Source organism: Xenopus tropicalis, chromosome 10 (genome assembly GCF_000004195.4).
Source record: "Xenopus tropicalis strain Nigerian chromosome 10, UCB_Xtro_10.0, whole genome shotgun sequence".
In the NCBI taxonomy this organism is placed as follows: Eukaryota; Metazoa; Chordata; class Amphibia; order Anura; family Pipidae; genus Xenopus; species Xenopus tropicalis.
Genome location: NC_030686.2, coordinates 11,762,593 through 11,787,018, shown reverse-complemented (window position 1 = coordinate 11,787,018; position 24,426 = coordinate 11,762,593). Strand labels below are relative to the sequence as shown.

The following is a 24,426-nucleotide window of genomic DNA, read 5'->3' as shown; positions in this document are numbered from 1 at the left end:
TGTTTTTGTCTTCCCAGACACACAGTCGACCATTATTCCCTATGAGGATGATGAGGAAACCTATGACGACATTGAAAGCACCGAGTCCTCTCCAGTAGTTGGGCTAACAAATGATTCGGAAAACAGCCTGCAGGAAGACGATGTCTATGAATCGATACCAGGTGACGGGGTGTTGATATTAAATGCAGGCCGTGTCCCTATAGCACATTCCTAGCCAGAGGCGTCTCTGGTTCCCTGCATTCTTTGGCCCTTTTTGTTTTATGATGCTAATGTGCATACAGTCTCTTCCGAGGCCGTTTCTTCTGTCTTGAGCACCACACACACACACACACACACAAAAAAGCATTATTTCCTCAGCAAGTCATCGTCGTTAATGAAGTTTTACAAAAACAGACACAACCAAGGAAAAATAAAATTTCACAGGTGATAAATTTTTCCAATTTCCCTGGCTGAATTGGATCAGATTGTTAAATTAAGAGTGAAGGTGTCTGTTAGACAGCAAGGAGCGGTGATGGGTAATTTTATAGAGTGGAAAATTGAATCAAATTGCTACATTAAAACCCAGCTCCTGCGAGATTTTTCTCCAGCGCTGGCCGTGTCGTCACTGTTCAGAGTCCGTGCACAGCGGTGCCGCGGGCTCTTCTTTTCTGCACTGTTGCGCCGTCTGCCCACCGTCGGGTTGGCCCCAAACAATGCGGGGAATGAGCTGCAGGAAAAGGGTGGCAGTGCTGGTGTTGTTCTGTGCATGCAATATATGCTACTGTGACCAACTCTCTATTAAGCAAAGTATTTAACCTGCTTGCAGGGGATTTCTAATTACTCTCTCTAACTAAACAGTTGATGTGCACAGCAGACAGGCATTAGTGGCTGGTCAGCAAACTGGGGATGGTTTTAGGGCTTAGCAAGGAGGGCATTTGCCACGGGAGTTCCATGCTTAGACTTTATTGGTATTGGTATTAGGGCAAATTATAAACAAATGCACTGTGCAATAATTGATATCATTAGTATCCAAATATGGGTCCAACTGCAGTGCTCCAGCTGTTAAGCTGCAATAATCTTCCCTCATGTTAATATTATATGTTAGGAAAACTATACCCCAAGAATAAATACTTAACCAACAGATAGTTTATATTATGTTAAGTGACCTATTAAAGAATCTTGCCACACTGGAATATATATATCAGTAAATATTGTCCTTTTATATCGTTTCCCCTGAGCCACCATTTTGGGATAATCTTTGTGCTCCCTCAGAGATCAGCTGGCAGGAAATAATGCAGCTCTGTAACAGGAAGTAGTGTGGGAGTAAAAGGCAGAACTTTGTCCATTCATTGGCTGATGGGGCCTAGCATGTATGTGTGCCCCTTGTTTTGTTTGAGTGTGCTGTGAATGGTATGATCTCAGGGGGCGGCCTTTAGTACCTACTTTTCTATTTAGGATTACCCAATGACACAAAAAAAGTATACCGTATATACTCGAGTATAAGCCGATATCGAGTATAAGCCGAGGTACCTACTTTTACCTAAGAAAACTGGAAAAACGTATTGACTCGAGTATAAGCCTAGGGTGGGAAATGCAGCAGCTACTGCTAAGTTTTAATAGTCAAAATAAATATCTATAAAATGACATTAATTGAGGCATCAGTGGGGTATATGTTTTTCAATATTTATTTCAAAGAAAAACAGTAAACTAGCTCTGTAAGTGGAGAAGAGGGTCAACAAAAACAATATGAGTACTACCCCACGCTCATCGCGCATTGGCAAACTGGCAGCAGACCCGATCCCGGAGGAGATGTAAGGGGAAATAAGTAGTTGCTAGTGGGAGCCTAGGCCAGGGCACTGGAGGGTCTGGTTGTGGGTGGCCTAATTTGCACACAAAGGAGAGAGGGTGCTAGTCTAGAGGGACCCATGGCACCCAACTCGAGTATAAGCCGAGGGTGACTTTTTGAGCACATTTTGGGTGCTGAAAAACTAGGCTTATATTATTATATACAGTGGTGTGAAAAACTATTTGCCCCCTTCCTGATTTCTTATTCTTTTGCATGTTTGTCTCACTTAAATGTTTCTGCTCATCAAAAACCGTTAACTATTAGTCAAAGATAACATAATTGAACACAAAATGCAGTTTTTAAATGAAGGTTTACGTTATTAAGGGAGAAAAAAAACTCCAAATCTACATGGCCCTGTGTGAAAAAGTGATTGCCCCCCTTGTTAAAAAATAACTTAACTGTGGTTTATCAATTTCAATTTTCAATTTCAATATCAATTTCTGTAGTCACCCCCAGGCCTGATTACTGCCACACCTGTTTCAATCAAGAAATCACTTAAATAGGAGCTACCTGACACAGAGAAGTAGACCAAAAGCACCTCAAAAGCTAGACATCATGCCAAGATCCAAAGAAATTGAGGAACAAATTAGAACAAAAGTAATTGAGATCTATCAGTCTGGTAAAGGTTATAAAGCCATTTCTAAAGCTTTGGGACTCCAGCGAACCACAGTGAGAGCCATTATCCACAAATGGCAAAAACATGGAACAGTGGTGAACCTTCCCAGGAGTGGCCGGCCGACCAAAATTACCCCAAGAGCGCAGAGACAACTCATCCGAGAGGCCACAAAAGACCCCAGGACAACATCTAAAGAACTGCAGGCCTCACTTGCCTCAATTAAGGTCAGTGTTCACGACTCCACCATAAGAAAGAGACTGGGCAAAAACGGCCTGCATGGCAGATTTCCAAGGCGCAAACCACTTTAAGCAAAAAGAACATTATGGCTCATCTCAATTTTGCTAAAAAACATCTCAATGATTGCCAAGATCAATATCTTGTGGACCGACGAGACAAAAGTTGAACTTTTTGGAAGGTGCGTGTCCCGTTACATCTGGCGTAAAAGTAACGCAGCATTTCAGAAAAAGAACATCATACCAACAGTAAAATATGGTGGCGGTAGTGTGATGGTCTGGGGTTGTTTTGCTGCTTCAGGACCTGGAAGGCTTGCTGTGATAGATGGAACCATGAATTCTACTGTCTACCAAAAAATCCTGAAGGAGAATGTCCGGCCATCTGTTCGTCAACTCAAGCTGAAGCGATCTTGGGTGCTGCAGCAGGACAATGACCCAAAACACACCAGCAAATCCACCTCTGAATGGCTGAAGAAAAACAAAATGAAGACTTTGGAGTGGCCTAGTCAAAGTCCTGACCTGAATCCTATTGAGATGTTGTGGCATGACCTTAAAAAGGCGGTTCATGCTAGAAAACCCTCAAATAAAGCTGAATTACAACAATTCTGCAAAGATGAGTGGGCCAAAATTCCTCCAGAGCGCTGTAAAAGACTCGTTGCAAGTTATCGCAAACGCTTGATTGCAGTTATTGCTGCTAAGGGTGGCCCAACCAGTTATTAGGTTCAGGGGGCAATTACTTTTTCACACATGGCCATGTAGGTTTGGATTTTTTTTCTCCCTAAATAATAAAAACCCTCATTTAAAAACTGCATTTTGTGTTTACTTGTGTTATCTTTGACTAATAGTTAAATGTGTTTGATGATCAGAAACATTTTGTGTGACAAACATGCAAAAGAATAAGAAATCAGGAAGGGGGCAAATAGTTTTTCACACCACTGTATATATTTTTATGAATATGTTTTTTCTTGTAGATGAAGCAAGGTTTTACATATGAGCTTGTTTATGCAATATATTTTTATAGAGACCTACATTGTTTGGGATTATAGTTTTCATTTAAGGCCAGGCTTTCTTTCATTGTTTAGGGACCCCTTCTCTAATTCCTGCATTGCTGCTATTGGAGAATGAGCCACTGGAAGTAAAGGTTTTATAAAGTCAGCCCCTCCCCAAGAGAACAGAGATACGGGTATATAGATGCTAGGGAGCCCTGTACGTATTGCCTGCTTATCCTTTGAAGCTGGCATCTGGGGGCCAACATATATATATACCTGTATATAAAGAAGAACAAACTGATTTAACATGGGTCGGTATGGGGGCCCATCCACAGGCATTTTTACTGTCCTAGTCAGTATGTGCCTTGTACCTCCCACCCACTTCCACTGTACTGCATGCATTTGTCTATTGAAATAAATAACTAAATTGTGCCATATCCAGCTAACTAGCCAGTCCGATAGCGATAGTGTGTGGTGGCCACCTACCCATGCCTATGTGCTGTAATGAGCTTTTTCTAAAAACAAAAATGAAAATAAGCTCCCTGGTATAAATATGGTGCCTTTAAATATGAGGCAGTTGTGTATGTTGCTTACTGATGGGCATTAAATGAGAGATTAACGTTATCAACCCCTTATTCTTCATATGCCCATGGGGAGGCCTTGACCCTGCTCATATTTGAACGTGACTGTGCTATTCCTACTTATGCTTTATTGTTTGAGGAATATATCCTGCTTTCGTATCCTGATTATTTTTCCACCACCGCCGACTGTAGGGTTTATTTCATGCCAAATAAATGATTGTGTAACACATAAGCAGCCAGCACAGGTCTTGATCAGTGATAAAAGTCTTGCTGTCAGATATAAACCTAATACAAGGCTGATTCCCTTCTTATATTAATCTAACTCAACTGACCTTCTCTCAGCGTGCGAGACCTTTCCAGCCCTCCTGTCGTCTCCGAGATGAGCTGGAATACAGCTAGAAGACTGCAAGACCATTAATGGCAATAAATGTGTATGAACACAGAGACTGTCTGCGATTACAGCAGGAAAAACTCTTCCCTCTAGAGAGAGACTTCCCGTAAGGCAGCTAGAAAGTGAGACGGATCACTATGAAGCCCTGTGGGACATGCACAGCCAAGCCGGGATACTCTTACTGGCCTTCTCAGTGCGGCGGGGGCAATATCACTTAGCACAGTGCCAGGAAGACATTTTCACCTTGTGCTCTGAGCACAGAGGAGGGAGCAGGTGCCTGCCATGAAAGCAGTATATTAAGAAGGGCTCGGGCACAAAGAGAGGTTTCTTTCTCCCCTGCTGTGACTTGCATTGCTTGATTTCAGTGCCTGATTTAGTATTTATACACATCGTGCGGGCAGCAATGCTTCGTTAATGGCCATGGCTAATTTAACTCAAGGGATAAAGGTCAGCCCTGCCACTGAGCGGCTGTACCAGATCCGTTATCCATCTTTCCCCAGATTTGTCTGGAAATGGATAACGGGGCGGGGCAGAAAATAGAAACGATTCGTAACTGAGGTTTTTCTGCCATTAATTTCCCTTAAATAGATAATAAGGTATAGATGGCCAAGCTTGTTGTATTGATAGAACATTCATTTCTTACTTTTATTATTCCGCTGCTTATTTACCTTCATATACAAACAGAGGAGGTCATATTGCATAAGCAGATATGGAGGTCACAGGAGCCACAGCTCAGCACCAGTTGGGCATCTTTGTGCGAATTGTTTGGCCTGTGGGTCATTCAGATAACAGGAAAATCAGCTCATGTACAGGGCCGCTTTAAGGTACCAGTGGGCCCAGGGCAAAGATCTCATTGGTGGGACCAACTAGGGTTACCACCTGTCCGGTTTTGACCCGGACAGCCTGGTTTTCAGAAGGGCTCACTAAAATTGACTCTGTGATCGCCCAATTGTTGATCGCCGAGTCATAGCCCCGTCCAGTGGTGTCAGGGCCCCACCTCTGCCCTGCCTCTTCCCTGCCCAAATGAAGTCACTGCCTGTCCCCTGCCAAACGCCACCAGTGGTGGCAACCCTAGCACCCACAAGCCACAACTGCTTATAGTACTACCCTCAGGCAGGGGATCTTAAGTACAATAAGACAGAAAATATAGAAAACAGTCTATGCTTACTGAAATAGATAGGTCCAAACATGCCAGCCTGTACCAACACTGTGAAAAAAAGATAAACTGTAATCACAAAACTTAAAAATATATCATATAGGAACATTTGTTCTAATAGCATGTGGTTATATTCTAGCTGATTAAAATAAGGGGTCTACCATTTTGGGGGGGATGCTTCAGTTAAGTTAATAGCAGATAGGTGGGCCCCCTGACCTGTTAAGCCCTGGGCAATTGCCCTTTTTACCCATTTATTAAAACAGCCCTCCCCATGTATGGCCTTCCTTAATGCATGTTCAGTTTAATAACCTTTACCTCAGCTGAGACCAACAAGGTAGGCCCTTGATTATAAGTTAATCATCCTGTCTGCTAAACTTAAAATACATATAGAAACCATGCAGGTTAGGTAGATTTGTATTTACAAACTTACTTGGGGCAATGCTCACTGTAGATGGTCAGTGCAGGACTCCTGTAAAGCCCCATGCTGCTCTATAGCCCTACTGCCTGCTCTTATAGCCTCGCAGAAGTAATGATAAACCTCCAATTAGTAAAAAATAAAGTACACTGTGCAAGAAGCAAACTGGAGAGTGGCGTAGCTTTCAGTAGTGTGTTGCTATGGCATGAAGTTCTTAAAAGAGGGCTATGAGCCAAATGGGTCAGGCATAATGCTGTGTTCTGTTGGTGTATGATTGGCTCTTCTATTGGCAAAGCAGCAAATGCAGCATTTGCCTACAAACTGCCAACAAGATGAATGTTACACACTGCTAACAACTGGGTGTGATGAGCACAAAGTTGCGTCTTTGTTAAGTAAAAGTTGTAATAGGGCATGGCTCTTACTGTAAGCCTTCAGTGGGGCTTAGAAATCAGGTCTGTTGGCTGCTTAGGGAAAGCTTCAGACTGATTCGGCCTACCCAATCGATATCTGGCCTAAAATTGTCCAGATCTTGATCGGGCAGGTTTGATTTTGTGTCGGATCAGGGACCACATCTGCTTGTTGATTTGGTCCTCGATCCAATGGCACCTATGCCCGCCGTTGTAATTTGATCAAATTAGCCAAATATCAGCCTCCATAGGTGGGCATATTGGGAGATGATCCGCTTGATTGGTGACCTCGCCAAATGAGCAGATCTTACCATGTATGGTCACCTTTAGGTCCCCCACATCGCTTCTGCACTGAACTAAGCAAAGCAATAATTTCCTATACAGCAGAGGTCCCCACAAACTTTTTTACCCGTGAGCCATATTAAAGTGTAAAATATCTGGAGAGCAACATAAGCATTAAAAAGTTCATGGGGGTTCCAAATAAGATTGGCTTTTTGGTAGCCGCTCTGTGCTGCTTATAGGAGGTTCTGCTTGGCTGTACATCTGGTTTTTTTGAAAGCAAGACTTTCCCCCAAGACAGGAATTAAAAAAAAAAAAGGCCCCTGGGAGCAACATCCAAGGGTTTGATGAGCAACATGTTGCTTATGAGGCACTGATTGGGTATCACTGCTATACTGGGTGTGCACCAATAGCAGATGGAAGGTTGGCTTGGCTTTACATGTGGGGCAGGTAAGTGGGGGGCTTGTGGTTACAAAACAGGCACTAACATTTTAATGACACTCGCCTCTTCCAATATGTGCCCGAGTTTCCTGCCTTTTCTGCCTACACCTAGTTCTGGTTCTGTTCAAGACATTTCAGTTATATCTTTGCATTATGCGCTCTTGAAATAACATGTCATATTAGTCCTGTCCTTAGGACCTGTGCAGGAGGGCCCTGTCATTTTGGTGTAGTCTGTCAATGGGAAAACTATTTCCATGTGGTGCCAGATTATGCACTATTGGACAAACACAGGGGCCAATTAATGTCATTCAAAGGCATCATAGGGTAGGATGGGGGGCATAATTAAAACCCACACATCTGTCCAGCAAGGCTCCTTGTTCAAAGAGACCATGCCTTAAGGCACGGATCCCCAACCTTTTTTACTTGTAAATCACACACTGATGTAAAAAGTCTTGTGTGAGCCACCCAAGAATGGAAAAAAATATTTGGGGATGCAAAATAAGAGCTGTGATTGGCTATTTGGTAGCCCCATGTGGGCTGCTGGCCTGCAGGAGGCTCTGCTTGGAGTAAAACTGTGTCTCTGAGCTTCCAAAACTTGCCTCCAAGCCAGAAATGTAAAAATTTCACCTACTTGAGGCCACTGGGAGCAACATCAAAGGGGGTGGGGGGCAACATGTTGCTCACAAACCCCTGGTTGGGGGATCACTGCCTTAAATAATGTGATGCAGTCGGCCTTGGAGCCATTACTGATCCGATAGAAAGGCCTTGTGACTTAGCGTGCTGAAACAAGGAGCATGTTAGGAACAGATTGCCATGAAATATCTAAAATGGAAACATTAAGATATCTGGCCAGGCAGGAGAAAGCAGATCATGTTCCAGACTGACTGGTACAAGCGCGGATGTTTGTGTTTGAGAGAGAGAGCGAGCGCTGGGACCTGACGGGTCCACCAGTGCCATTTACGTGAGGCCAGGAAAACAAGCAGACATTCATTTGCAATGTCCGCTGAATTCTTTATTAGATTCTCGCTGCAAATGATATTTGCCAAACTGTGCTGTCCAGTCACGGACCTTTTCCATGGAAAGTATTGCCGTTGTAGTTTCCAATCCCAGTGCATGGGTATTAGCACCTTCCTGCTGTATGTAATAATATATTTTGTTTTCCACCAAAGGGGGAATATCTTCTATTGGCACAACGCCCTTGTACAGTCACATCCCTAGACTCCTTGCTGAAGAGCAATCTGTAACAGCGCTGCCCCTAAAGAGTGCAAGGGTGGGCCCACCTTTCAGTGTATTGACAGCACATTTACATGGCTGTATTTTAGAAATGCAGAACGCAAGCAAAGCCACTTTCAATAATTTATCTTCAAATCAATGGGAATGAGTTTGTGTCTGGCGGGCACAGAGCTCCACAATGAAGTCTGATTTACTCAGGAGGGATGCTTTTCTCTAATGGGGGGCCGAGCCACCGATTCACTGACCCCTTTGCTTGGGATCCAATTTGTAACTCGCAAAGAGCTGACCTAATTATCATTGATTGTCGTCGGTTAGCCGAGACAGCGCTACACAAGCATTAGCAGTCAGGTGGGCTCTTGCGCAGGAAGGAGTCTCACCGCAGAACATTGCTTTCAGGGCTTGTCCTCAAACCATCATACCATCTCCACCACTGAAACGTACAGCCACATATGGGTGCTATGCTGCTGCCCTATACAGGGGTGGTGTTGAAATATTAAATAATATCTCACCCTTTTCTGGCGTGCCCTTCTAGAACAGTATTACACTTTAGGGCACCTACCTGCTGGGGATCTGGCAAAAATTGGAACTTTTTACGGTATTCATGGGAGAGACTGGAAGCTTAAAGAGCTTGTCCACCTTTGACATAACTTTTAGTTTGATGTAGAGAGTGATATTCTGAGACAATTTGCAATTGATCTTTTATTTTTTGTTATTTGTAGTTTCTTTGTTATTTGATATTTTGTTCAGCAGCCCTCCAGTTTGGAGTTTTGGCCAGCTATCTGGTTGCTACGGTCCAAATGACCTTAGCAAACCAGGTAGCGGTGTGAATGAGAGATTGGTATATGAATAGGGGAGGACCTTATAACTGCTTTCAGGTACCTTATTGTTTCTCCTACTCCCATGTAACTGGAGGAGTCCCAAGCCGGACTTGGATTTCTTACTATTGAGTGCTATTCTGATACCTACTGGGAGCTGCTATCTTGCTCCCTTCCCATTGTTCTGCTGATTGGCTGCTGGGGTGGGGGAATATCAGTACAACTTGCAGCGCAGCAGTAAAGTGTGACTGAAGTTTATCAGAGCACAGGTCACATGGCTGTGGCACCCTGGGAAATGAAAATATGGCTAGCCCCATGGGAAATTTTAAAATTAAATATAAAAAAAAAACTGAAAAAGGGATTTCAATGCAGGATTCTGCTGGTGAAAATCTATTAACTCATGCGTTTTGAAAAAAACATATTTTCCCATGACAAGTATTCCTATTAACTAGAAAAACATTGCAAGCTGACTGGCTAACATAGTTTCATAGTGACAGCCCTAACAATTAACTGTGTGAGATATTTAAAAGAATATTTCAGTTACTGGGAATTACTTAAAGGTCATCTCCCATAGACTCCATTATAAGCAAATAATTATAATTTTTAAAAATGATTTCCTTTTTCTCTGTAATAATAAAACAGTACCTGTACTTGATCCCAACTAATAATTACCCCTTATTGGGGGCAGAACAGCCCTATTGGGTTTATTTCATGGTTAAATGATTCCCTTTTCTCTGTAATAATAAAACAGTACCTGTACTTGATCCCAACTAAGATATAATTACCCCTTATTGGGGGCAGAACAGCCCTATTGGGTTTATTTAATGGTTAAATGATTCCCTTTTCTCTGTAATAATAAAACAGTACCTGTACTTGATCCCAACTAAGATATAATTACCCCTTATTGGGGGCAGAACAGCCCTATTGGGTTTATTTAATGGTTAAATGATTCCCTTTTCTCTGTAATAATAAAACAGTACCTGTACTTGATCCCAACTAAGATATAATTACCCCTTATTGGGGGCAGAACAGCCCTATTGGGTTTATTCAATGTTTAAATGATTTTAGCAGACTTATGGAGATCCAAATTACGGAAAGATCCCTTATCTTGAAATTCCAGGTCCCGAGCATTCTGGATAAAAGATCCCATACCTGTACAGCCAAGTATCCCTTTAAGTTGCCTTTGTGACAAGGCACACAGTGGGCGCTGCCAACAAATGATAATGCAACTGAGTATAGGGACCAGCTTGCAAAATTATACAGGAGTAGGATCTATTAACCAGAAATCTAGTAGTACAGGATTGCTGTTTCCTAATAAATACTCATCATTCCACATCTCCTTTCTCTGCCGATCAACCCCATTGTAATTTCACTGCATACACCGAGAGATCCAATAATCTTGCATTTAGATCAGTGCTGTCCAACTGGCGGCCCGCGGGCCGCATGCGGCCCGCGACCCCCCTCTGTGTGGCCCCCCACCTGTCTGGCTGCTTTGATGGCTTAACTTTGAGTAAGCTTTAAATGGTATCAGTACTGTGATTAACTGCCCCCCCTGCATGGTTCTCACCTCAGATTCAGGCTGTAATCCCTCTGTATTGTTTAAATATGTAATCCCCTGTGTTTTTCACACCTTTTAATACCTGCATTGTTCACCCCCTGCAGTGTTCACACCTCAGGCTCAGACTGTAATCACTCCCATTGTTCACTTCTTCACACCTCAGACATAGGTACTGTAGGTACCTATGTAGGTACTGCCTGGACTATGCTGCCTGTGTGTATGGCACACACAGGGAGCATAGGGCAGGGAGGGTATGGTACACACAGGCAGGGTAGGGCAGGCAGAGTATGGCACACAGGGAGCATAGGGTAGGCAGAGTATGGCACACACAGGCAGGGTAGGGCAGGCAGAGTATGGCACACAGGGAGCATAGGGTAGGCAGAGTATGGCACACACAGTCAGGGTAGGGCAGGCAGAGTATGGCACACAGGGAGCATAGGGCAGGGAGGGTATGGTACACACAGGCAGGGTAGGGCAGGCAGAGTATGGCACACAGGGAGCATAGGGTAGGCAGAGTATGGCACACACAGGCAGGGTAGGGCAGGCAGAGTATGGCACACAGGGAGCATAGGGTAGGCAGAGTATGGCACACACAGTCAGGGTAGGCAGAGTATGGCACACACAGACAGCATAGGAAAGGCAGAGTGCTGCCTGTGTGTGCCATACTCTGCTTGCCCTATGCTGCTTGTGGGAGGTGAACCTGGCAGGGGTTTGTGGGAGTTTGTTAGCAGTTGGAAATAGCCATTAAATGGTCCCTAAGGTGTGTAATTATGTACTGGGGGTTGCTGTGCTATTCACAGGGGAGGAGAAGGCATATGGAATTTAAGGGTATATCTTAATATGACATAATTCTTTCACATATGAATGATGGTTGATATCCCCACAGTAAGGACCAAGCATTTGGGATTTTGCTGTGCTACCACCATTGTGATAAAATAGGTGTGGTTTGAAGTGGGTGTGGTTTCAAAAAGGGGAGTGGTCAAACTGGCTTCCATTAGCGGCCCTCCACCATGTATGCTAGAGAAATTCCGGCCCTCGGCACCGCAGAAGTTGGACAGCACTGATTTAGATGAACTAAACCCATTTCTCACTGTTATAAATATAGGAATAAGCAATGTGGACAATGTTTGTTGATTTACTGGTCAGCAGCTCCCAATCTACTTTCAGCCTCCCCTGCTGTAAGTGCGTAGGCTGGTATAGACGCCATACTTAGATACAGACAGAATCAACATTCCTGTAATGAAGTCTGCGGAGGAAGCATAGATGTGGAAGTATATTTATAGTATATTTTGGATTCAGTCATTTTCCATGAACCTTTTTTCTAGACATATTGTTTGTGAATTATTGATGGCTCTCAGTTATAAGGCAGTATTTGTGGCCTTTTCAATCTGCCCCCACCCCCAGCAGCCAGGTTGTAGGTTGTGTAGACAGAATATTTATTCTGTAGGGCTTTTTTTATAAATAGTGTGCATCTTGTGTTCAGCAGTTACTGGATATGGGACATACACAATGCACATGGTATTTATTATAGTGTGTAAGCCAACATCACCAGTGATGTTGCCCATAGCAACCAATCAGATCTTTGCTTTGTTTTCTAATTTGTACCTGACCGTTTCAATTCCAATTGTTAATTGGTTGCTATGGACAGCATCACCGGTCATGTTGGCTTAAACACTATAATAAATATGCCCCTTAAGGTACAGAACAAATGTAAATTGTTATCATGCTGTCACAGGAGTCACCACTACTGCTCGCAGTCAGTTGCTTTAAAGGGCCAGCCAGCCAATGACACGTTTAATAAGCCTGTAGGTCACAAGGCCAAGTGATGTTTATCTGGGGTTTTGCTTTCCATGCAATCAGTTACCAAGGACAGACTGATTAGGTCAGGGCAATTTAGTTGACTACATGTGGCCAGATGTCATACAAATCACTAACCCAACTTGGCTTTGATGTGCTCAGATAAGCAGGGCTGTTGTCCAAATGAAAGATTTTGTTTCTGAATTCCGAGTTGTAACATTGCATCTCTTGCAGGGGATGAAGAAACAGAGGAATCCGAAGATGAAAATTATGAGATGAAACCAGGTAAATAAAAGAAACTCTCATAAGTAAATCAATTCTGTTTCAATCCTGCTCTCACACTGGTAAAACCATCTTTGCCACTAGCTATAACCACACAAAAGGGGTGGGTCTGATGGCATTGGGGGTGGGGCAGTGGCGCTTGGGGTAGAAATGATGATGTCAGAGTTGGGCACAATGATATTGGGTGTGGTCGGGGTGGGGTTTGGAGGCCTAGAGGATGCCACCCCACCCCTAGTGCTTAGTTTTTGTTTGCATCGGAGAAGCAATGCCCCTGGGTGGGGTTATGACACAGGGGCATCTATTACTCAAGCTGGGGTGTTTATTATACAGAAACCAGTTAGAAACCACTGAAATATAGTAATGCTTATTCCTTATTTTTCACTGATTTGCTTTTTCTTTTCCTAATACTAAGAATTTAACTGTACTTGATAACTAAGCCATGTTAATAGAGAAAAAAATCACATTGTCAATCTTAATATTTAAATGCTTTTAATCTATTGGCCAGATTATTATCCGGGTTTCACAAGGCTGAAACATGACAGTTTAGACCCAAACAGCCCTAGGAAAAACCATACTGTTCAGGCCAAAACCAAACAGGAGGCCATAGGCGTCGGAACCAGGGTTACCAGGCCCCCCCAGAATCCCTTTCATCTGGTTTTGGAAGTTGCGGCTAAATGGAGGCGGAGGGACGGGTGGCACAGGCGGAGGGGCGGGCAGCTCAGGTGGGTGGGGGACAGCGTGGGTGGGCTTATTTAGTCACAAAAAGTGGGTGTGTTCAAAATTTTTCACAAATCCTCCCTCTCCTTGCCCCCCCCCGAACCCCTGCAGGTGGCAACCCTTTGTGGGACCCTGAGAGGGATATGCTTTAGCTAATATGCGATGTCCACAGCAATATGTATATATATGTATATTTATGCACCTACAGCCTAGACATGACAAGACGAATATAGAGCACAAGCCAGCATCCTGCTCTTTCCATTGCCTGGCTCTGGGCTGCCACATGTTTCCTGCCAGGTCACAGCACACCGAGCACCCCCTAACTGCCACCTTGTACTTTCCACCTCTGCTCAGGAAGAACCGAGAACCCTGACAGAAGAGGGGAAATGCACAGTCAGATAACGCACGCCATGCTTAGTCAGTGCAAGGGCACCACATCCTGAGAGCTCGCCACTGTGGGTGCCCGCAAGGGAGTGTAAGGAAAAGAGATCAGCAGTGATGCACGGGAGAGTACAATGAACTGCTCCATGGAACATAGTCTAGTAAATAACTGTCAAATAAAGCCACAGGAATTGTGACTCTAAAGCAAGCAGGCCAGCAATCTGTGGGTTCTGGCAAATGCCAGAGGGGTAAGGTGCCATAGACAGTCACTATTTATTGGGCTGGGGGGCTGTTTGTGCCTCTGGGTACTGGGAATGCCAGGGGGGCTGTAAGGTGCCATAGGTAGTCACTATTTATTGTGCTGGGGGGCTGTTATGGCACCTGTTGCTTGAAATGTCAGGGCCTATTTTGAATCCCTTTTAGGACCTGAAAGCAAGGGTGCCTGAAGTGAAGATCTGCCTCATCAGGTAGTACTGCCACGGAGCAGGCAAGAACACTAGTCACATTAATCTCGCCATTACTTTTCAAAATCTGAATGGAAAATATGCAAAAAGGTGATTTCATGAAATTGTTTGTGGACACTGCCAGCCACCAGCTCCACATCAACTGGTATATTACAATCATCTTTAGGGTCCCCCCTGATCTAGGGGAACATTAGAGGGGTGAACAGACTGAGGGGGGTTATAATATAAAGATAAGGGGAGCCAAGTTGTACAGACCAGTTATACAGACACTAGAGGATAGTGAGTGCTGGTAGAACACAGGGCAAAAAAACTAAGGGTGTTAATGAAACAGAGAGAAGCCCTTCTGTCTGCTTGTGTGTCATTCATAAGGGGGTTCTCACCGAATTGTTCAAAAAACCATAAACCCTTAGGCTGAATGCTTATGCCAGAAAGTTACTATGGGACCCAATAAAAGGTCTGCTTGAAGTCTATATTGTGAATTTATCTATTGCATTGTGAAATTGGACTTCTTAACGTTACAGAATAAAGGAACATTTTGTTTTTCCTAGGCGAACCTGTGATCTTCTATGGAGATTATTACCAAGGACTTTGGAACTGTTTTAGTGACAATAGTGATGAGCTGTCCTTTGAGCGAGGCGACCTTATCCACATCCTGAGCAAGGTAAACCTGTAACAGGAGGGCAAACTGCAGACTGTATGAGGGAGTAGGGCATTCATTCATGTCTGGATCACTAGGAAGCTGGCAACCTGTGGACTGAAAAGATTAGATCAAACAATACAGAAGGAGAATCAGCTGTAAATAATCTATGTAATTCTGCATAGACCACACTTTTAGGCTGGTACATAAGGTACAGGAAAGGGCTGCCTCTATAGCTCCGATACTGGGAATAAGGTACAGGAAAGGGCTGCCCGTATAGCTCCGATACTGGGAATAAGGTACGGGAAAGGGCTGCCCGTATAGCTCCGATACTGGGAATAAGGTACAGGACAGGGCTGCCCGTATAGCTCCGATACTGGGAATAAGGTACAGGACAGGGCTGCCCGTATAGCTCCGATACTGGGAATAAGGTACAGGAAAGGGCTGCCCGTATAGCTCCGATACTGGGAATAAGGTACAGGAAAGGGCTGCCCGTATAGCTCCGATACTGGGAATAAGGTACAGGAAAGGGCTGCCCGTATAGCTCCGATACTGGGAATAAGGTACAGGACAGGGCTGCCCGTATAGCTCCGATACTGGGAATAAGGTACAGGAAAGGGCTGCCCGTATAGCTCCGATACTGGGAATAAGGTACAGGAAAGGGCTGCCTGTATAGCTCTGATACTGGGAATAAGGTACAGGACAGGGCTGCCCGTATAGCTCCGATACTGGGAATAAGGTACGGGAAAGGGCTGCCCGTATAGCTCCGATACTGGGAATAAGGTACGGGAAAGGGCTGCCCGTATAGCTCCGATACTGGGAATAAAGTACAGGAAAGGGCTGCCCGTATAGCTCTGATACTGGGAATAAAGTACAGGAAAGGGCTGCCCGTATAGCTCCGATACTGGGAATAAGGTACAGGAAAGGGCTGCCCGTATAGCTCCGATACTGGGAATAAGGTACAGGAAAGGGCTGCCCGTATAGCTCCGATACTGGGAATAAGGTACAGGAAAGGGCTGCCCGTATAGCTCCGATACTGGGAATAAGGTACAGGAAAGGGCTGCCCGTATAGCTGCGATACTGGGAATAAGGTACAGGAAAGGGCTGCCCGTATAGCTCTGATACTGGGAATAAAGTACAGGAAAGGGCTGCCCGTATAGCTCCGATACTGGGAATAAGGTACAGGACAGGGCTGCCCGTATAGCTCCGATACTGGGAATAAGGTACAGGAAAGGGCTGCCCGTATAGCTCCGATACTGGGAATAAGGTACAGGAAAGGGCTGCCCGTATAGCTGCGATACTGGGAATAAGGTACAGGAAAGGGCTGCCCGTATAGCTCTGATACTGGGAATAAGGTACAGGAAAGGGCTGCCCGTATAGCTCTGATACTGGGAATAAAGTACAGGAAAGGGCTGCCCGTATAGCTCTGATACTGGGAATAAAGTACAGGAAAGGGCTGCCTGTATAGCTCTGATACAATGACACTAGTAGAAAAAGGAAAAAGCCTGCTCACTCAGCTGAATCTTATTTTCTTTCCAGTCTTACCCCAATTATTTCCACAAATTGAGTCTCATAGATTCTGCAGGTTTATTGCGCAGTCAGTACTCCTGGCTATGACATAGGAGCTGATATAAAGGCCCATCTGCCAATGCTAAGACCCCGTACTGTAGTCCTACAGCCTGCCAGCTGTGGCAGATAGGGTTAAGGCTGCTGCACTTTAGGTGAGGGCTTCTGAGCAGATGTATTGGGGTCCACAGAAGCTGTCAGCTGCCAGCATTGGTTATTACCCTGTTCTCCTTTCTCCCCATGGTGGAGGGTTTGTGTTAATTACTGGAATCCTGCAGCATTTCCTGTTTTAATTGTATTTAGCTGGATGTGGCAGCGTCTCCATAAAAAAAAAAAAAAAAAACTTAATTTCCTTGGTTGCCATAAATAAAATATATTTGAGTGTGATGGGGGTGCAGAAGGTGTTTGCTGCCCTCTGGTGGTGGCTTGCTTTCATACCACTTTCCCTTTTTTTCATCCAGCTTTGTGGCCTCTCTCATGGTGCTCACAAGGGTTGATTTGTGTTCTGGGAGAGGTGCAGGAATTGACGCATTGCTCTCCCACTGTGCACTGCTTCTCTAAAGCTGCATGTGTGTGGTGACTCAGGAGGCAGAGCTAGGACATTTGACCCCATTTATTAGCCTCAAGAGGTGCTATTGAGTTAAGAGGACTCAGGGTCAGCTGGAAGGCAGCGGTCACACGCCGGTCACATTCAGCAGGTCATTCCTTTTCTGAGACAGAAAGCAATCGTCTAGAACAAGTCCTGGCAGCATTATTCCTGCCAGGTAATTCTTATAAATGAACAGACACCAAGCAAGATCAAGAGTGAGAGGCGGGTGGGAGGTAATTATGGGAGAAAAATGTGATGGGAAATCAGGGAAAGGGCCATAGAAATATACAGAATCACAGCTACCTACCCCAAATTGGTTCTTTCTTTCCTATAGTTACCCTGCAACCATTCATGGTGGAGGCTGATTTTATTGGTGACTTAAGTGCTGTGATTATGTTTCATTTCCATGCTAATAGCTCTTTCTATATACTCAGTGTATTGCTGACTCTGAGCACTATAATTGCTTGGCAGTTATTAATTGACCAAATACTGTAAGTGACTTAATCTCTGGCATACAGAGTCTTTTTCATGTTAAAAGCTTTATTGGTTTAGGGTTCAGACAACTCTAACCATTCCATGGTAAAATTACTTGACCTTTAGTACATTCCTTAAACAGAGATTTTATAAGTCCAGTTTATATAATATGGGGCTGTGATAGTAGCAGTGGGATAATAGCCTCTGGGAAGGGACTGGGGCTGTGGGATAGCAGGTATAGTAGGGAGAGATGGTGCCTATAGTAGCAGTGGGGGGATAATAGCCTCTGGGAAGGGACTGGGACTGTGGGATAGCAGGTATAGTAGGGAGAGATGGTGCCTATAGTAGCAGTGGGGGGATAATAGCCTCTGGGAAGGGACTGGGGCTGTGGGATAGCAGGTATAGTAGGGAGAGATGGTGCCTATAGTAGCAGTGGGATAATAGCCTCTGGGAAGGGACTGGGGCTGTGGAATAGCAGGTATAGTAGGGAGAGATGGCGCCTATAGTAGCAGTGGGGGGATAATAGCCTCTGGGAAGGGACTGGGGCTGTGGGATAGCAGGTATAGTAGGGAGAGATGGTGCCTATAGTAGCAGTGGGGGGATAATAGCCTCTGGGAAGGGACTGGGGCTGTGGGATAGCAGGTATAGTAGGGAGAGATGGTGCCTATAGTAGCAGTGGGGGGATAATAGCCTCTGGGAAGGGACTGGGGCTGTGGGATAGCAGGTATAGTAGGGAGAGATGGTGCCTATAGTAGCAGTGGGATAATAGCCTCTGGGAAGGGACTGGGGCTGTGGGATAGCAGGTATAGTAGGGAGAGATGGTGCCTATAGTAGCAGTGGGGGGATAATAGCCTCTGGGAAGGGACTGGGGCTGTGGGATAGCAGGTATAGTAGGGAGAGATGGTGCCTATAGTAGCAGTGGGGGGATAATAGCCTCTGGGAAGGGACTGGGACTGTGGGATAGCAGGTATAGTAGGGAGAGATGGTGCCTATAGTAGCAGTGGGGGGATAATAGCCTCTGGGAAGGGACTGGGGCTGCGGGATAGCAGGTATAGTAGGGAGAGATGGTGCCTATAGTAGCAGTGGGATAATAGCCTCTGGGAAGGGACTGGGGCTGTGGGATAGCAGGTATAGAAGGGGGAAATGGTGCCTATAGTAGCAGTGGGATAATAGCTTCTGGGAAGGGACTGGGGCTGTGGGATAGCAGGTATAGTAGGGAGAGATGGTGCCTATAGTAGCAGTGGGATAATAGCCTCTGGGAAGGGACTGGGGCTGTGGGATAGCAGGTATAGTAGGGAGAGATGGTGCCTATAGTAGCAGTGGGGGGATAATAGCCTCTGGGAAGGGACTGGGGCTGTGGGATAGCAGGTATAGTAGGGAGAGATGGTGCCTATAGTAGCAGTGGGGGGATAATAGCCTCTGGGAAGGGACTGGGGCTGTGGGATAGCAGGTATAGTAGGGAGAGATGGTGCCTATAGTAGCAGTGGGATAATAGCCTCTGGGAAGGGACTGGGGCTGTGGGATAGCAGGTATAGTAGGGAGAGATGGTGCCTATAGTAGCAGTGGGGGGATAATAGCCTCTGGGAAGGGACTGGGGCTGTGGGATAGCAGGTATGGTAGGGAGAGATGGTGCCTATAGTAGCAGTGGGGGGATAATAGCCTCTGGGAAGGGACTGGGGCTGTGGGATAGCAGGTATAGTAGGGAGAGATGGTGCCTATAGTAGCAGTGGGGGATAATAGCCTCTGGCAAGGGACTGTGGCTGTGGGATAGCAGGTATAGTAAAGAGAGATGGTGCCTATAGTAGCAGTGGGGGGATAATAGCCTCTGGGAAGGGACTGGGGCTGTGGGATAGCAGGTATAGTAGGGAGAGATGGTGCCTATAGTAGCAGTGAGGGGATAATAGCCTCTGGGAAGGGACTGGGGCTGTGGGATAGCAGGTATAGTAGGGAGAGATGGTGCCTATAGTAGCAGTGGGGGGATAATAGCCTCTGGGAAGGGACTGGGGCTGTGGGATAGCAGGTATAGTAGGGAGAGATGGTGCCTATAGTAGCAGTGGGGGGATAATAGCCTCTGGGAAGGGACTGGGGCTGTGGGATAGCAGGTATAGTAGGGAGAGATGGTGCCTATAGTAGCAGTGGGGGGATAATAGCCTCTGGGAAGGGACTGGGGCTGTGGGATAGCAGGTATAGTAGGGAGAGATGGTGCCTATAGTAGCAGTGGGGGATAATAGCCTCTGGGAAGGGACTGGGGCTGTGGGATAGCAGGTATAGTAGGGAGAGATGGTGCCTATAGTAGCAGTGGGGGGATAATAGCCTCTGGGAAGGGACTGGGGCTGTGGGATAGCAGGTATAGTAGGGAGAGATGGTGCCTATAGTAGCAGTGGGGGGATAATAGCCTCTGGGAAGGGACTGTGGCTGTGGGATAGCAGGTATAGTAGGGAGAGATGGTGCCTATAGTAGCAGTGGGGGAATAATAGCCTTTGGGAAGGGGCCATATATAGGGGATATATATATATATATGTATAGTAAGGTAAGAGCATGACACTAATAGTTTATACCAATGTTGCTGGTGGCTGGTGCAGGGAGCTGTAATTAAGCAAGAGCCATATGGCTATAGGTAGGGCAGGCCTACTTGACGTACACAATGCAAACACGCAGCATCTGTTTTCCTCCCGTCTCCCCAGCAATAAAAACCAGCCCTGCAGCTACAGGAACCTTCAAGATATTTTGGTTTCCATAATTCTTGGACCTTTATAAATGATTCTGCACAGGATGCTGGGAGTTGCAATGAGGAGCAGCATTCCTCAGCCAGCTCTGCTTTAGGAGATACCAACCCTTTGGATTCTTCCTTATTGTAAATCTTGGCGTGCATTGTTTTGGAGAATGGTTAAAATGTAATTGCTATAGTGCTGACTAAGATATTACAAGTTCAAACCCCACGGTGGCCCTAAAATAATAAAAGAATATGGTATCCATGTTGAAATCCCCCAAAGGCAGCGCCTGCAGACAAGAAATTGGCTACTTTTATTAAAGAAAATACATTACTAAACTCCCTCCAGCTCTGGCTTCTGTCAACAGCAAAGTACATAAATCAGCAATTAAATCTGGTCATTCCAATTATCTTTACGGAGAATCCATTGTAACGTAATAACCATGAAATAGTGAATAGGTGAGCAAAGCTGTCTGTGTGCCCAGTACATCAGAGGTAATGCTGCTGTCTGACAGGTAGATGGCACCCAAGTGCTCCCCTCTGTGGCATACACAGCCCCCTGCAATAGCAGTCCTTGTCGCCCCCCCCCCCCCCCCCCCCAGTATATATCCAAGGGCTCTTTGGCTGTATTTAGAGTATAAAGCTACTAGGGTGTAGGTTAATGTTGGCCTGAGATCATTCCTAGGGCCAAATAAGGACCCCTTACCTTGAAACCCTGGGTCCAAGGCATTCCAGATAATAGATCCTACACCTGTATGTCATTTGTACTTTTGTTAAAATACTGTTCTGTTTAAGGGGTGTTGCTATTAAAGGATAACTATACCCCCAAAATGAATACTTAACCAGCAGATGGTTTATATTTCATACCCCCCAACTCCCGTTTTTTATAGCGCATCCCGCTGTCCCGAATAGTTCAATGAATGTCCCGCATTTCGGTAATAGATTAAGGAAACGCAGGACATTCTTTGAACTATCAAGCACAGCGAGATGCGCTGGCTGTAGCTGGGCACTCCGGCTTCTTCTGCGGCTCTCCTTCTTGTTCGGCAGCGTCAGGCCCTTTTATAGGGTTGCTCCCCGTGCGTACGTGTGACGTCAATACGCATGGGGCGCAACCTTATAAAAAGGGCCTGTCGCTGCCGCAGAAGGAGCGTCTATGGGGGCTGTTGTGTAATGGGGCTAATGTGTATGGGGGTACTGTCTATTGGGGCATTGTGTATGGGGGGTACTGTCTATGGTGGCATTGTGTATGGGGGTACTGTCTATGGGGGCATTGTGTATGGGGGGGTACTGTGTATGGGGGCACTGTGTATGGGGGGTACTGTCTATGGGGGCTATTGGGGGAACTTTCTATGGGGGCACTGTGTATGGGGATACTTTCTATGGGGGCACTGTGTATGGGGATACTTTCTATGGGGGCACTGTGTATGGGGATACTTTCTATGGGGGCACTGTGTATGGGGATACTTTCTATGGGGGCACTGTGTATGGGGATACTTTCTATGGGGGCACTGTGTATGGGATACTTTCTATGGGGGCACTGTGTATGGGGATACTTTCTATGGGGGCACTGTGTATGGGGATACTTTCTATGGGGATACTTTCTATGTGGGCACTGTGTATGGGGACTACTGTCTATGGGGTCAATTGGGGGCGCTTTCTATGGGGGTTAATGTCTATTGGGCCATTGGGGGCACTGTGTACAGGGGGGGCAAAGCTTGTACATAGTTATAACTCACTTATAACTGACTGGCTTCTCTCTATTTGTATTTTATATGTAGGAGTTGCTATATTGTTTTCTATAGGTAGTACAGTATGAGGGTATAGCACCTTTTGCGTCTGATCCTGCCATTTCAACGATATAAAAGGAGTATTTTGGGGGGGGGGGGGGTAATTGGGGCGTGGTCAAAAAGTTGGTGTTGTCAAAACTTGCCGCACTGTGTGCGCCAAATCTTTTTGCCCCTCTTTTCATTTTTCAAATGTTGGGAGGTATGATATTTTGTTAAGTGACCAATTAAAGAATCTCGCCAAACTGGAATATATATATCAGTAAATATTGCCCTTTTACATCCTTTCCCTTGAGCCGCCATTTTGTGCTGGGCTGTGTGCTCCCTCAGAGATCAGCTGCCAGGAAGTGATGCAGCTCTAACTGTAACAGGAAGTAGTGTGGGAGGAAAGAAATCTGCCCATTCATTGGCTGATGGGGCCTAGCATGTATGTGTGCCTTGGTTTGTTTGTGTGCACCTTGAATTGTATGATCCCAGGAGGGATAATTTTCTATTTAGGATTACCCAGTGGCACATACTACTAAAAAGTATATTTTTATGAAAATGGTTTATTTAGATGAAGCAGGACTTATAGGATATATTTTTATAGAGACCTGCATTGTTTGGGGGTATATTTTTCCTTTAATAACTGGCAATTCCTGCCAAATTGCTATCCTACCCTAAACCCAAACCTGGTTACTGTAATTGTATATTCTGGACGGAACTACCAGAAATGTGTGGGGGCTGTACCTCCTCGGGGGCCTTCCAGACACTTGCGCTGATGCAAAAGCTGCGCATCTGTAGGGGGTGGGGGGCTCGGCCGTCACACATGCCCCGGCATTTACGTTTTTGTGTATATTTTTTGTATTTAGTTTTACAGTAAAGCCTCTGTGTCTCCGATATTCACTTGTTTGAATGGTAATACAGGTATGGGACCTGTTATCCAGAATGCTTGGGGCCTGGGGTTTTTCCGGATAAGGGATCTCCATAACTTAAGTCTGCTAAAATTCATTTAAATATTAAATAAACCCAATAGGGCTGTTCTGCCCCCAATAAGGGGTAATTATATCTTAGTTGGGATCAAGTACAGGTACGGTTTTATTATTACAGAGAAAAGGGAATCATTTAACCATTAAATAAACCCAATAGGGCTGTTCTGCCCCCAATAAGGGGTAATTATATCTTAGTTGGGATCAAGTACAGGTACTGTTTTATTATTACAGAGAAAAGGGAATCATTTAACCATGAAATAAACCCAATAGGGCTGTTCTGCCCCAATAAGGGGTAATTATATCTTAGTTGGGATCAAGTACAGGTACGGTTTTATTATTACAGAGAAAAGGGAATCATTTAACCATTAAATAGACCCAATAGGGCTGTTCTGCCCCAATAAGGGGTAATTATATCTTAGTTGGGATCAAGTACAGGTACTGTTTTATTATTACAGAGAAAAGGGAATCATTTTTAAAAATTAGAATTATTTGCTTATGATGGAATCTATGGGAGATGGCCTTTCCGTAATTCGGTACTTTCTGGATAATGGGTTTCTGGATAAGGGATCCCACACCTGTGCAGATTTACAGCACATTACTGAAACATCTGGTTCCGGACAGCACAAGAAGAGATTGGCATCTTGCTAAAAGCCCCCCTTACAGCTATAATCTCCATTACTGTTACCCTTCGCTGTACCTGTTGTCTTTGCCTTTTCTCATCTTGTCCCTCCCTGTTATTCTAATCTGTTGCTCGTTCCCTCTGCTTTTTTTATTCTTTATCCTAATTGCTCATCTAAATTTATCCCATATTCCCTAAATGGTACTCCAGTGACGGTACGAGGTAGTTATCTGGGTCACAGCAGAGCAGCGCCAGCTTGGAGTGTTCTGTCTAACACCAGCAAATGGCCGATTTCACTGGTTTCCAAAAGGCTTTGGGTTTAGGGTTTTCCCAAATGGTGTCCCAACCAGATTTGGGGGTTCGGTTAAGAAATTTGCCATTCGGGATTAGGGGGTTGGTATAAGAAGTATAGCGGATTTTAAATATTTTGTCGTGGCCGGAGTCAGATTGGCCTCTCTGGATACCTGCTTGGCCCTGCTCTGTTTGGCCACTGTAG

General features: G+C 45.1%; 1 protein-coding gene across 2 annotated transcripts in view; it reads left to right on the top strand.

The window, feature by feature from the left end:
• skap1 (src kinase associated phosphoprotein 1) overlaps positions 1-24,426 on the top strand; it is a 195,936-nt gene that overhangs the window by 157,542 nt on the left and 13,968 nt on the right. For both annotated transcript variants that reach the window (XM_012971641.2, NM_001004990.1), the window contains 3 exon segments: positions 18-161; positions 12,971-13,021; positions 15,129-15,241. In XM_012971641.2, coding sequence (XP_012827095.2) covers positions 18-161; positions 12,971-13,021; positions 15,129-15,241 — 308 coding nt within the window.